Here is a 14,670-nt window from a genome sequence, read left to right on the forward strand (position 1 = left end):
GTCTTTAAATACCAACATTTTAGCCCATCGTTTAGCATATGTGCAGCATGTCTATTTCCCTAGTTTGCTTTGATGTCTAGTTTTCTGTATAGTGGCTTAACAGTCATTTTGTTTTAATTTTTTCTGGGTTTGTCTTTACCTTCTACATTTCTGCCTCTGAGGAAAGGCTTAGAAATTCCCTCGCATTTCAAGATGCTATAACCATTCAGTTGTTCTCTTAGTTTTTCAAGGACATAATCATAAGATTACTCCACCCTCCCTCCATTCTTTCCTCCCTCCCTTCCTTCCTTCCTCCCTTCTTCTCATTACATACATTAGAATTTCCAGAACAATAGTGAAAAAAAAAAAAAAAACAGCATAGATAGGAGGCATCCTATGCCTTATTCCAGACTTCATTTGAAAAGCAGCTTGCTTTTTTTCAAAGTTAGATCTTGGGCAATTGGATTCCAAATCATACTGTTTATATTTTAACAAAACAACTTGCTAGCCTCAGCTTCCTGGGAGGTTCTTGCTCAAATGTCACTTCAGCATCTCTAGAACAACTTCCATTCCTTTGACCTACTGACAAGATAGATTATATTAATAAATTTCCTGATGTTGCACCATCCTTAAAATCCTGGATAAGTCTAATCTTGTTATTATTATTGTTTTAATATATACTTTAGTTCCTTCCTAAAAACCTTAAGATCTATGTTTATAAATGATGTTGGTCTGTAATTTCTATTTTCTATGTCTTTTTCAAATACTTATAGTATGGATATACTTGTTATAGAAAAATAATTCAAAAATGTAATTTCCTATGTCTCAGAACAGTTAACTATGTCCTAGAATTCTAGTCATCCGTTCTCTAGTAGTAGTACCCACCCTCTCCCTATTCTCAACCATGTGGTTTTATGGAGCTTTTTAATTTTTTTTTTTTTTTTTTTTTTGAGACACTCACTCTGTAGCCCTCGGTAGAGCTATGGAATCATGTGTCACAGCAACCTCAAACTCTTAGGCTCAAGCAATCCCTGTATCTCAGCCTCCTGAGTCACTGGGACTACAGTCACCCACCCCAACAGCTCGTTGTTTTTTCTGCTTTCAGTAGAGATAGAATCTCATTTTTGCTCAGGTTGGTCTCAGACTCTTGAATTCAAGCAATCTACCTCTGCCTCCCAGAGTGCTAGGATTACAGGCATCAGCCACCACGCCCAGCCTGGAGCTTTCTTAAAACTTATTTTATTATAGAAATTTTAAATCATACATAAAAGTAGGAGAATGGTAAACTGAAATACCACAAACCCATCACTTGGTCCCAGCTTCAGAAAATGACAATGCTTTTTTACAATCTCTCTTTTTTCCCCCCATCTATTCTTCCTCATTATTATCTGAACTTAAAAAAAAATAATTAAGTTTTTGTTGCATTTCTTCTTTGACTATTCATCTATTCAGCATTCCTACCAGAGTTTTTTATGTGTTGTTTCAAAAAATAAGCTTTTTTATTCACTGGTTTTAGTTAATTAGTTTCCGCTTTTATTTCTACTGTACATTTCTCTTATAGTTTTTTTAGTGTATTTTATTGTTCTTTTAATAGGCTTTATTGAGTGGCATTTTAGTTCATTTATCTTTATGCCTTCTTGTTTAACAATAAATACGAACGTAATAAATTTCTGATATTTTCTGCGCCCACTATGCAAGCCCCCTGCATCCAACCTCAGCCCTGTCTCAAGTCTCCTACTCAGACACTCTTAAGATTTTAAATAAGATGGGAGTGGGGTGAAGGAAGCAGGAATCAGAATGGAAGCTGAAGCTGAAGTTTATTGATTATGTGTTTTAGGAAGATAGAACCATATGGTAGCACAATTCATGAAAAAGGGTTAAAAATATCTATTATCACAATTTTATAAAAATAGCAGTTGTAGCTGTGTTCAGTAGCACATGCCTATAGTCCCAGCTACTTGGGAGATTGAGACAGGAAGATTGCTTGATTCCAGGAGTTCGAGGCTACAGCGTGCTATGATCTTGCCTATATGCTCCAGCCTGGAAAACACACCAAGATCCCATTTCTAAAATTTAAAAACAAAACATAAAAATAACATTTGTATACTGCCTTTGTCTAAATCACTGGTTCTCAACCTTCCTAAGGCTACGACCCTTTAATACAGTGCCTCATATTGTGGTGACCCCCAACCATAAAATTATTTTCTTTGCTACTTCATAACTGTAATTTTGCTACTGTTATGAATCGTAATATAAATATCTGATATGTAGGATGTATTTTCATTGTTACAAAGGGGTCGTGACCCACAGGTTGAGAACCACTGGTCTAAATTTTTTTACTTACTCAATTACAGAGCAACTATAATTATAGTTAAAATTTAATCTATTCAGACTCCATTGTGTAACAAAAAGCAGCACATAATTTAGAGAGATCTGGCTTTTAGTCTGGGCTCCGATACTTTCAGTGAAAGTTTGGAAAATGTATCTGTAAAGTGAAATTGTTACAGAGTTGTGTAATAAGAATGAATGAGAATAAATCTATGAATTAATTTCAAAATGTGTCTGTGAACCATAGAAATTGGCTGTTAGGCCTGGCATGGTGGTTTATGCCTGTAATCCTAGCACTCTGGGAGGCCTGAGGCAGGTGGATCACTTGAGCTCAGGAGTTTGAGACCAGCGAAAGCAAGACCAAGACCTCATCTTCATTAAAAATAGAAAAACTAGCTGGGCAATATGGTGGGCACCTGTAATCCCAGCTACTCAGGAGGCTGAGGCAGGAGGATCACTTGAACCCAGCAGTTTGAGGTTGCTGTGAGCTAGGCTGAGGCCATCACACTCTAGCCTGGGCAACAGATTGAGGCTTTTGTCTCAAAAATAAATAGATAAATAAAAAAGGGCTATTAGATGAGAGTTACATATTCAAACTTACACTGCAAAAATGCTTTTAAGAGTATCTCCCAATTTATTTATAAAATAAACCGTTTCTATTGTATTGGTAACTGCATCATTTAACGTATAGCCCCTAACACTTAGATTTCTGCTCCCCAATAAAGTATATTTTGTCTACATCGAAATTGAATTTTCCATCAGCTGATCTATTCATCTAAATGATCCCGAAGGTTCTAAACACAATTCTTTCATTTTTTTTTTTTTTTTTTTTAAGAGATGAGGTCTCACTATGTTGCTCAGGCTGGAGGGCAGGAGCTATTCTCAGGCAGGATCCCACTACTGATCAGCACAGGAGCTTTGACCTGCTCCGTTTCAACCTGGGCCGGTTCACCCCTCCTTAGGCAACCGGGTGTGTTTACAATTTCGGTTTTACTGAAGAATGGTCATCATTTTTAGTGACTTTCCTTCAGCTCATTCACATCAACAATGTAGGACTAATTAGCCTAGAAGAGCTGGCTGTTCCTGAAATCCCTGAGGAGAATCACAAGAAGGCCTCAAACTAATTTCTCCGTCAGCGACTTGTGCCAACTTCTCATTCCCACCTTCTGTGATCATGCTGCGATTTTGACAACTACCCTTGAGGAAATAGCTTTGCGAGTTTACATCAGGCACAGAAGGCAGCTTTGGAAATGGGATCGAACCCAGTGTCATCCTCTCCTTCTCTTCACGGCAGGGCATATCAGGTTAGCCACCTCCAGCTGTCCCTGCCTGCCTTGACACAACAGGAAAGGGATCTCCATAGTGTTTATTCCTGGGAACACTTAACTCGAAAGGAATCTCTTGGAAGAGCTGTGGCCAATGTTATAGTTAATACCATTTGTAAAAGGAGCAAACACAAAGTGGTGCCTGTGGCTCAAAGGAGTAGGGCACTGGCCCCATATGCCGGAGGTGGCGGGTTCAAACCCAGCCCTGGGCAAAAGCCACAAAAAAAAAAAAAAAAGAAAGAAAGAAAAAAAGGAGCAAACACAAATAGGCACTGGGTATTTTCTTGCTTTTCTTGGTATTAAAAAAAACAGCAGAGTTTTTTACAAATGCATAGCAGTGTTTTAAAAGCTGTAAAATGAAAATAAAATGAGAATTGTCATGGTCTAAAATATTACAGTGGATATTCTCTAGATGTCAGAATTTATAGCTGCTTATTATGAATATCTTTTTGTTTATTATGTGCCTTGTAGACAAAATAGCACACACGGCCTGCAATCCTACAATATAATTTTAACCGTATGATTTTTTTTTATCCTAAGATCAAAGATTTTTTAAGCAGCAAAATCAGTGACAGAGCCTCTAAAAAAGTAAGATGCTTATTGTGCAACTGCAAAATCGGCTGTTCTTGCACAAAATTCAAATTATAGTGCAATGGTACCATCTGTTGACAGAAAGGCCAAATTACAAGTCAAGGCAGAGAACGCAGGTAAGTGACCACTGATCAGAAGACACGTGAGTGAGGTGGCTAGATGATGTTTGATTTGGTTACATCAATTGCTCCTTTCAATTTCTGGAATTCTGTAGAATGGTACAGCATTTTTATAAGGGCTAATCATTGCATCTACATAAGAAATATATAAGATTCGTTTTCTTACATATATTTAAATGTAAGTTTTAGGAGAAAAAATACTGTTAACATCGATTTTTCTCATACAATACATAGTAACGTTGGATTGAACATTAGGATTTTACAGAACACATTTTGGGAAATTTTGACTTAATTTTTTTGAAATATGCTGGACTAAATAACCTACGCATACATTTTAAGTTTTTAATCACATGGCAAACACCCTCTCAGATACATACTTAACACTTGGAAAAAGGGAAGGGATGTCCCCACAGGGGAAACCAGAAGAACGCAGAAAACCAGAGCTACAAGCTGAGGAGCTGACTAGTCCTCAGCTGCCCTGGAGGAAAGTGTATATGTATTAGACGATAGGGATTAATTTCAAAGTTCTTTTGCTTTAAAGGGCTCAAATCAAAGGATAATAACTTGAACTTGTGTGACATCACTAGCGCAAACCAAGCCATTCAAATACAGATGTACCCTTAGTGAGAATGTGACATAGGAAAAATACATATAGGTTCACCAATTCAGGAAAATGACAAGAATCATTGTCTATCTTGACTTGGAATCTAGATGCATAAATAAAATGTCAAATCTGGGAATCTGTGATAATGGAATTTTCCTTACATTAGCCAAAGTTCCTGTGTCCACTATCTATGTGATCCAAGGAGATACAGCTGAGAGCAACATGAACTCTGTCTATGGCTCTTTACTGCAGAATATCACTGGTGGTGTCCTCAATGAACTCAATTCAAAGCCTCTTTGGAGGACCCATACTCCCTTTAGACTATCTAGCCATACAGGATTTCTGCAAAAAAAAAAAAAAAACAAAAAAAAGAAAAGAAAAGCCCCACTAAAGATGAGTTTACAACTCAAAATAGCATAAAACTAACATGGAAACATTTCATCATAATTGAGTTAGAAAACAAGATCATACGCTTTCAAATTTGAAAAACAATCAAATGAATCTTGCATAAATAAAAACTATAATGATTGAGATTTGAAATTCAATAGGTTGGTTAAAAACAGGTAAGACAGAGCTAACCAGAGAATTAATGAATGGAAAATTTTATTGCAGGTGTATAATGTCGCAGAGAGAGATAAAGAAATGGAAAATAAGAAAGAGAAGTTGAGAGGTGGAAGCAGGAATGAGTAAACTCAGCATCCGTCTATTCAGATTGCCAGAGATGAATAATACATGGAATAATGGATGGAAAATATTAAAAATGAAATGAATGAAATTCTTCCCAAATTGATGAAAGCTCATAAATCACCCAGTTGATGATATACACCACAACCAGATAGGATAAATAGAAATGAAACACCCCCAGATAATCCAGAGAAATAGCAGAAAACTAAAGATTAAGAAGTGGTCTCAAATGCAGACAGAACAGACAGGTTTTCTAGAAAGGAATGACAATTAGATAAACCACAGACTTTTCAAAAGCAAAAATAAACAGCAGACTTTAAGGAAGGAGGGAAAGCAAAACTCCTCTCGTTTTATTTTGATTTAACAAACATTTATGTGCCACTTGCCACCAGCCAGCACTGTTTAAGGGGGTCACTAATGTTAAATCTCTTAACTGACACAATTTAAACTTTGTAGTAACCCCTTAAGTTGCAATTTTGAATTTTCAAAACTGAGGAACAATGAAGTAAAGTAGCATTCTCAAAGTCACATGGCTAGTAAGAACTTAGCACTTAAAATTTTTATCCTAGCCAAGTTATTACTTGAGGATAATGAAAACCCAAACACACTTTTTACAATAATTATTTAGTGACTAAAAAAAGTTTCTCATTAGAAGAATTCAAGAAATATATGCCTTATGATGTGGGAAATTAAATTTAAAAAGAGGCAATAACAAATTAAAAACAAAGCAATAACTAGTAAACCTCACAAATCTTAACTAAAAAAACAATATGAAGACTGATTTAGGGATTATACAAACAAGGGGAGCTAATATTGGACACTACTATTATTTATTATAATATGTTATATATAAATAGTCAGATATGCTAACATTAAATGTATAGGCTCCTACTATATAATACAGCAATATTTAAAGCAATGCTTGATAAAATAAATATATTGCTGGCCAGGCACAGTGGTTTATGCCTATAATCCTAGCACTCTGGAAGGCTGAGGCAGAAGGGTCTCCTGAACTCTGGAGTTCAAGACCAGCTTAAGCAGTAGTCAGACCCCATCTCTACTAAAAATAGTAAGATTAGCCTGTCATCCTGGAGGATGCCTGTCATCCCAGCTGCTCAAGAAGCTGAGGCAGGAGGATCACTTGAGCCCAGGAATTTGAGGTTGCTGTGAACTAGGCCGATACCATAACACTCTAGCCCAGGCAACAGAATGAGACTCTGTCTCAAAAAAAAAACCAAACAAACAACAACAACAAAAAACAGAAAACAGAAAAAAGAAACATATTGCTAAGTCTGCCTTAACAGTGGCTGATTTAATATTCTCCTCTCTAAATGCCAGATCAACTAAATTTCAAAAAGTTTCAAGGCTACAGATGGATAAAAGAATGAATTAACCTCTTAATCTGTTGGTAAGAGATCAAAAATATCAGATAGCAGATATTCTCCCCAATCAAGCCAGACTCACGAAATACCAACGTATTAGGATCATAACATCTGTGCCCTCTGACCAAAATATAATTAAACTAGAAATTAATAATATCTTGTCCAAAATTGTTACATAAAAAAGAAATTAATAGTCGATAACTCTAAGAGATGTCTGAAGATTTTAAAAATCTACTTGTAAATAACTAAGGGGTTAAGGAAGAAAATATTGGGAGTCATAAAACAGTTGAAGTGAATGATAATTATGAAAATACTATATATTAAAATTTGTGTGATTCTTAAATGCTAATTTTTGAGCACTAAACTAGATGTTAAATATTACAACACATTATAAAAGTTGAAAAGTCATTCACCAGTGATACAGCTCAATAAGTTAGAAAAAAGAACAGCAATAAACAGAATGTTATCATTTTGTAACTCCCGATGAAATAATTGATTCAAGCAAGAATTTTCAGTGGATGCCAAACCATTAGATTAAAAGGTTTATAGGGAATTGGACTGTCATAGGCCAAAGCTAGAGCCCACAGATTACTTGGGATGACACTTTCAGCCCATAATCTTTATTACATGTCCAGCTTTTGATGAGATACAATAAAAAACACAGCATTATTCTTAAGATATTCTATTTTTTTTTTTTTTTGAGACATAGTCTTACTCTGAGGCCCTGAGTAGAGTGCCATGGGTCATAGTCACAGCAACCTCCAACTCTTGGGCTCAAAAAATTCTCTTGCTTCAGCTTCCCAAGTAGTTAGAACTACAGGCACCTGCCACCATGCCCAGCTATTAGGATATTCTCACAAACAAGTGTTTTTCCATCTAATTGATTTGTTCAAATTAAATATGATACACCTAAAAGATGTACATTTCAGTTTATAGAAAATACCAAAACCTATAATTAGGTACAAATCAAATAACCCCAGAAAGAAAAAATCACATACTTTTTTTTTTTTTAAAGAAATTCCTTTTATTTGTTTATTTATTTATTTATTATTTTTTTGTGGTTTTTGGCCAGGGCTGGGTTTGAACCCGCCACCTCCGGCATATGGGACCGGCACCCTACTCCTTGAGTCACAGGCGCCGCCCCATGTACATTTTTTTTTAAAAGCAATGCTCTAATGGAAAATTGATCCAGTCTCTTCAACAAATTAAAGTCATGGAAAAAAAAAAAGAAAGAAAGAAAGGAGAAGTATGTTCTACATTAAAATATTCTTTAGAGAAATGCTGTATATTGTCATTGATTGAATCATGGCCTGAAGAAATTAACTGTAAAAGGCATTGTGGGACCAAATGGACACGTCTAGATAGACACTGATATTAAATTATTTTAGGGAATTATTGTTAACTTTGTTAGATGTAATAATTATGTGGTTTTGTAGAAAAGATTTAATAATTAGAGATGCAAACTGAAATAATTAGGGGTAAATTGTTGGGATATCTATACCTAGTATTTTAAAATTTACCAAAAACAGATGAAACAAAAGATTTAATTTTTAAATCTAGCTGACGGAAATTTATTATACCTCTCCCTTTATTTTATGTTTAACTTTTTTTATAATTACAAGTTCTGAAAGATAAAAAGCAAAGAAAATAGAAGCAGCCAGGCTTGGGGCTCTGCTGTTTGTTTCGAAGGTGCTCATGTGAACCAGGCCTCTGTCTGTTTCGGCTCCCATTCCACCTGAGGCTGCTTCCCAAACCTGCAGAGTGTTTCTAACAAAAAGGTCTGAGGCAGAGGTCATTTATCTTTCGGTAAACATGGCCTGGACAGAAGCCACGCTGGTGACTGTGACTCTGATTGAACCAGGGAGCTAATGACCATCCACATCTCCCTCCTCTGGTTTTCTATGCAACATTCCAACATCAACTTTGAGCCAAGCAAATGTGGACAGCTCCTGGTGAAGAAAACCAAGAAAATTGGGTACAGAGTCTGGGATTAAATCAAAAGCAGTTTCAAACTCATGGAACCAGGTTTTATTTGACGACTGTGTATGTAGTCAAACTGCAGAACAGTCTTTTCTGGCTGTCCAAGTCCATCCAGATTTTGAGCTTTACCCAAAAGAAATTGTCATTCCTTTTCCAGAATGTGAAAGAAGTTTGGTATTATACAATATTCCCCCCATTTGCTATAGAAAGTTTAGAAACAACAGAAAGTTTTTCAGTTACCCATGCTCCAGTAGGGTAAGTACAATATGATATTCTGAGAGAGAGAAAAAGACCACATCGATGTAACTTGTACCACAGTATATTGTTATAATTGTTCTCTTTTTAGTTATCTTTGTTAATCTCTTTCTGTGCCTAATCTATAAATTAAACGTCATCCTATGTACAGGAAAAACACATAACACTTACAGTTTGAGTAACCCTAATTCAGACATCCACATCCAAAATCCAAAATGCTCCAAAATCCCTACTTTTTTGAGCACCAACATGATGTTCAAAGAAAATGCTCATTGTGGGGTTTCAGGTTTTGGATTTGGGGATTAGGGCTGCTCAACTGGTAAATATGATGCAAATATTATAAAATCTAAAAATCTCCAAATCTAAAACACTTCTGGTCCATAGCATTTCAAATAAGGAATACTCCATGTGTATAGGACTTGGTATTATCCCTGGTTTCAGACATCTGTGGGGAGCTCTAGAACATAGGCTTTGCAGATAAGGGTGGATTACCATATTGGAAAAAACTAAGCAGCTCAATTTCATATGCATTTACTAGAGTCTCAACCTGTCCGTCAATAGGGATCCATCGATGACGTGAAAGAATCACAGTCAGGCAAGCCCCAGAAAAAAATACAGGTAACACTGGGAGAGAAAAATCCTGAGTGTTAAAGGTAGAGTGCACTATAGAAGTCCAGAGAAAGTGCTAATTACAAAATGAAATATGAGACAGACTATGAATGAATAAGGATAACTTTGCATTTCCCTTATTAATCTTTTTCTTTCTTATCCTCTGACTAAGGTCTCCTTTATTATGTTGCCTAGAAGTGATGATTGTGGGCAGATTTTTCTTGCTGCCAATCTAAAAGGGAAATTTTTCCTTATAAGTATGATTTTGCTAAAGGCTCCTTTCATTTCTGGTGTGTGTATCGATGCTATTAGTCTCTACCTAGATCCTTTTCACTGAACCAGTCAGTATTTCTCTCCCCCAGCACCTGTCCATTCGGGACAGTTAAGGTTTACAACTGTCTCTTTCTGCAAAGAATTATCTTTGACCAAATTAGAGCCACAGGGATAACCTGCAGCTAATATCTGACCGATGTTCACATTACAAAGACTGTCCACTTTGTAAATACCATTGAAATGTTAAAGATAGGAAAACAATAGACTTGCATTTATGAATTAGCAACCTAAGACATAACAGGAAAATCAAAAATTCTCCTTGGCAGCACTTAAATAAATAAAAACAAATAAACATAACCTCCACTTCATTTGATACAGTGGGAGAAACAAACACAACTGAAGGGCAGACCCAGACTTTATTGTGAGAGTAGCAGAATGTGAGAGAAAGCCTCATTTTCTTTGTCTCAGTCAGAGCCCTGATAATAAAGAAATGGGATCTGCGACTGGGGATTGGAAGATCTAAGCTCAATTTCTATGTGTCTGTCCACAGATGAGTTGAGTGTCCTCACAGCACGGCAGGTGGCCTCCCACAAAGAAAAAGAGCCAAGATACCAGGCAGAAACTGCAATACTTTTAATGACCTACTGTTGGAAATCACATACCATTACTTTCCTGATATCCTACTGCTCACATAGATCAGCCCTTGTCAGCATGGGAAGGGACTATGCAAGGGTATGACTATGAAGGTGCATGGTCATTGAATGACACCTTGGAAGGTGGTGTTAAACATGAGTTTGAAAGAAGCTGATTCCAACCTGCATGGATGACTTTGAGGGGTTCGAGACGTCAATGGAGAAAGAACCTGCAGATGTGGTGGGAAGCAAGAGAATTAGAATTAGAAGCGGAGCCTGAAGACGTGACTGAATTGCTGCAATCTCATGATCCACCTTGAACAGATGAGGGGTTGCTTCTCATGGATCAGCAAATAAAGTGATTTCTTGACGTGAAATCTACTCCTGGTAAAGAAGCTGTGAACACTGTTGAAATGTCAACAAAAGATTTAGAACGTTACATAAACTTAGTTGATAAAGCGACTGCTGGGCTGGAGAGGACTGATTCCAATTTTGAGAGGTATTCTACTGTGGATAAAATGCTATCAAATAGCATCTCATGCTCCAGAGAAATCTTTTGTGAAGGGAGAGTCAGTCAGTGCAACAAACTTCACTACGGTCTTATTTTAAGAAATTTCCCCAGCCACGGCAACCTTCGGCAACCACCACCCTGATCAGTCAGCAGTCATCAACACTGAGTCAAGACCCTCCACAGAAGAAAGATTACCAGTCGCTTTAGGCTCAGATAGTTGTTAGCATGTTTTAGCAACAGTATTTTTTACATTAAGGTATGTATTTACATTGTTTTTAAGACTTAACAGTATCTATTGCCCACTTACTACACTACAGAATATTATAAACATAACTTTTATATCCACTGGGAAACCAAAAAAATTGTATGACTTGCTTTATTGCAATACTCACTTTATTGCAATGCTGTGGACTGGAACCCACAGTTATCTCTGAGGTACGCCTGTATTTAAGACAGCATTAAATCTTCTTAAGATTTTGCAATAGTTAGCTATGGCTGCCATAATAAAATACTACAGACTGAGTGGCTTAAACAGGCCTCTCTTCCTGGCTTGTAGATGGCAACCTTTTTGCTGTGTCATTACACAGCCTTTCTTCTTTGTGTGTAGAGGGAGAAGAAAGCCCTCTTCCTTTTTCTAAGGACACTGGTCCTTTTGAATTAGGGTCCCCAATACAGATACATTTGGGGTTAGGGCTTCAACATACGGATTTTGGAAAGGCACAATTCAGTACATTGCATCCTCCATAATAAGATTTGACTCATTTCTCTACAAATACAGAATTCTGCCACAAAAGTATTTTATTTTCAACACACATCCACCCCTTCTTCTTTATCAAGTCTATCCAGCTCAAACTTCTATGAAGTCTTCTCTGAAGTTTTCCCAGGCGTACAAAAATCTCCTTACAGAACATCCACCCCCCCCACCCCCAAAAAACACCATCTTTAAAAAAAAATCTGATTTTTCCCTTGTTTTAAATTTAACTATCAAGCAATACAAGCTCTCCTTTTTTAAGCTGCAGAAATATAAGTTTCACTTAAACTAAATTCATCTCATTGCTGCTCAATGTCTAAAACCTGGATTTTAGTCCAGGAGTTGCCCTCATGCCCTACCGTCTCAAAAACTGGTGATGAAAATGCTGTAACATTCACAGGCAGGTTGCTTTGAACCTGTTTCCCTACAAATAGCCTTACAATTCTGCGCTACATCTAGTAGAAGAAGCATTTCTAACGCACATCACGTCACTTTCTGTGGCATTCTTTAGGTACTAGTCGGCTTGACTCTGTATGATTTATAGAACCACGGAGGTGGACAGCCTCTAACTTATAAGCAGCTTTTTGCACAGGCAAGGAAGTTGTTACCTACCCGTGATTCAACCGCTGCCTTTTAGCCTTAGTTTTGCAAAATCAATAATATACTTTGGGATGGGCATATGTTCTAGCCACTAGGGCTGGGAGCTCAGGCTCCAAGCTGAGACCGGATCGGCCGCTCAGGAAAAGGAGTATTCCAGGAAAGCAGAAAATACACCCCCGCAATACAAGCACATGACATGCCCTCCAAATACAGAACCCACCTAAACCACAAAGACGACCCCCAAACCCCACAGGCCGCCCGCACCGCCTCCCGCGGCTTTCCCCGCCCCCTACTTCCGCTTCCGGGGAGTGACGCGAGCCCTCCGGGCTTGGGGGCGGGAGCAAAAGCGGAGCCGGAAGTGCCCACTTCCGTAGGGGAAACTCGTCGCTGCCGCTGCCTCCCGGGTTGACAGGCGCGGTCCTTGGAAGCCCCTCTCTGTCCCTTGGTCTTCCTGCCCTCCAACCTTCCAACGCGTTTGCCGCTGCCGTCCCGCCGCTCCTGTCTCCGAGGCTGCCCCTTCCCCATGTTCCGGGGCAGGAGTCCTGACCGCGAAGACCCGCCCGCCGGTGCCCCATCATGTCCGAACTGACTAAAGAGCTGATGGAGCTGGTGTGGGGCACCCAGAGCAGCCCCGGCCTCTCCGACACCATCTTCTGCCGCTGGACGCAAGGTACCCGGGCTGGTCTCGCCCTTGCAGCCGCCGCCTGGCGGTGGCGCCTCCAGCTCCAACCCCCGCGTGCCCCACACTTGGTCCCAGGTCCGGTTCTCAGCGCTGAAACTGGACTTGGTGGACACGCCCTGCCAGCCTTAGAGGGGGAGGTCGAGTAGGAGAAGGGTTACAGTTGTTCGCTAAAGACCCGAGGCGCCAGCTTCCTCTCCGGGCTGCCCTGCAGCTGGGCAGAAAGGGGCGACCCTGAAGACTTCTTATATAAGTAAAATATAAGAAGTGACCCGGTGTCAGTTTCTTAAGGAGTGCTGTAGCCAGCTGTATATTTACGCCTCCTATATAGGTGTTTGGTCTGTTTTTGGAGAGAGGCACGTCCAGGGGAAAGTCAAGGTGGCTAATTCCAGAAAGCAGTTTTGTTGTTTGTCTTCGCTTTATGTGGTTAGGCGTGGTACCCGGCATACAAACACAATGTTGCAGGCTACAGAGTTGTCCCAAATTATCCTCGATTTTCAGAGGGTTTAGCGTCTGTTACAGTTAAAAAGGAATGTGCATCACAACATTTCCTCTGTGTGTCTAATGTAACATGAACAAGATTTTTACTTACATAAGATTTATTAATAGTACAGACAACAATCAAATAACTTTGTATTCCTGTGCTGTGCCAGGATCTGAGCTGGGCACCTTATACTGGTAATTATGCCTAATACCTAAGATTTGATTAGGTATTAGGCGCAAATGACACATTAATGTGACTTTAGAAAAGTTCCGGTGAGGTTAAGATGATAGCTTTTGGAGTCAGAAGGATCCATAATGTAGGTGTGCAAAACACTATTATTATTAAAACGTTTATTTTGTATACACCTGTTCCCAAAGGATTTAGGGACTTGTGGGATAATAAATATAAATCCTTATTTCAAAATGTGTATTTTGGACCAAAAGTTCAGGATTTAAGTCATCTGTTTTTCCCCTTCCATATATGTCTCTGTTAAGAGCTAATAAAATTAAAAATCATGATGTATTAACAGTCAGTTGGGTTGTTCAGATCATTATTGTTCTGCTCAAGAGACAAATGAGTCATAAAGGTAAATGACTGGAACAGGTTGCAGAAATTGAGAGAACTGGGAGTCAGTTCCAAGTTTCAAACTCCTAATGCGGCTGTTTTCATTTTTTTTTCTTTGAGTTTCTGAACGTTACATGTAATAACTTTGGCTCTTCTTACATGTTGATTATGTCAATTAACTGATCTTGGGGATCTGCTGCATTTGCAGTTTTTTTTTCTTTTAAAACTTCCCACTTTTATTTATTTTAATAGTAAGTGGCTCTAAAATACAAGCATGAAGGATTAAGAAAAGTTTTTATTGTAATCAGTTAAAGTTTAAT

General features: G+C 38.2%; 1 protein-coding gene across 4 annotated transcripts in view; it reads left to right on the plus strand.

Annotated features, from left to right (window-relative positions):
* The first annotated feature begins 12,966 nt into the window (after nucleotides 1–12,966).
* Nucleotides 12,967–14,670, plus strand: part of MINDY3 (MINDY lysine 48 deubiquitinase 3) — a 68,948-nt gene continuing 67,244 nt past the window's right edge. For 3 of the 4 annotated variants that reach the window (XR_008376178.1, XM_053572187.1, XM_053572188.1), the window contains exon 1: nucleotides 12,993–13,293. Coding sequence is in view for 3 of the 4 variants with exons in the window: in XM_053572187.1 (XP_053428162.1) it covers nucleotides 13,200–13,293 (94 nt within the window). In the remaining variant the exon portion in view is untranslated. Of the gene's footprint in view, nucleotides 13,294–14,670 lie in introns of all 4 variants that reach the window. The other variant, XM_053572186.1, reaches the window with a different exon arrangement.

Source organism: Nycticebus coucang, chromosome 20 (genome assembly GCF_027406575.1).
Source record: "Nycticebus coucang isolate mNycCou1 chromosome 20, mNycCou1.pri, whole genome shotgun sequence".
Classification (NCBI taxonomy): Eukaryota; Metazoa; Chordata; class Mammalia; order Primates; family Lorisidae; genus Nycticebus; species Nycticebus coucang.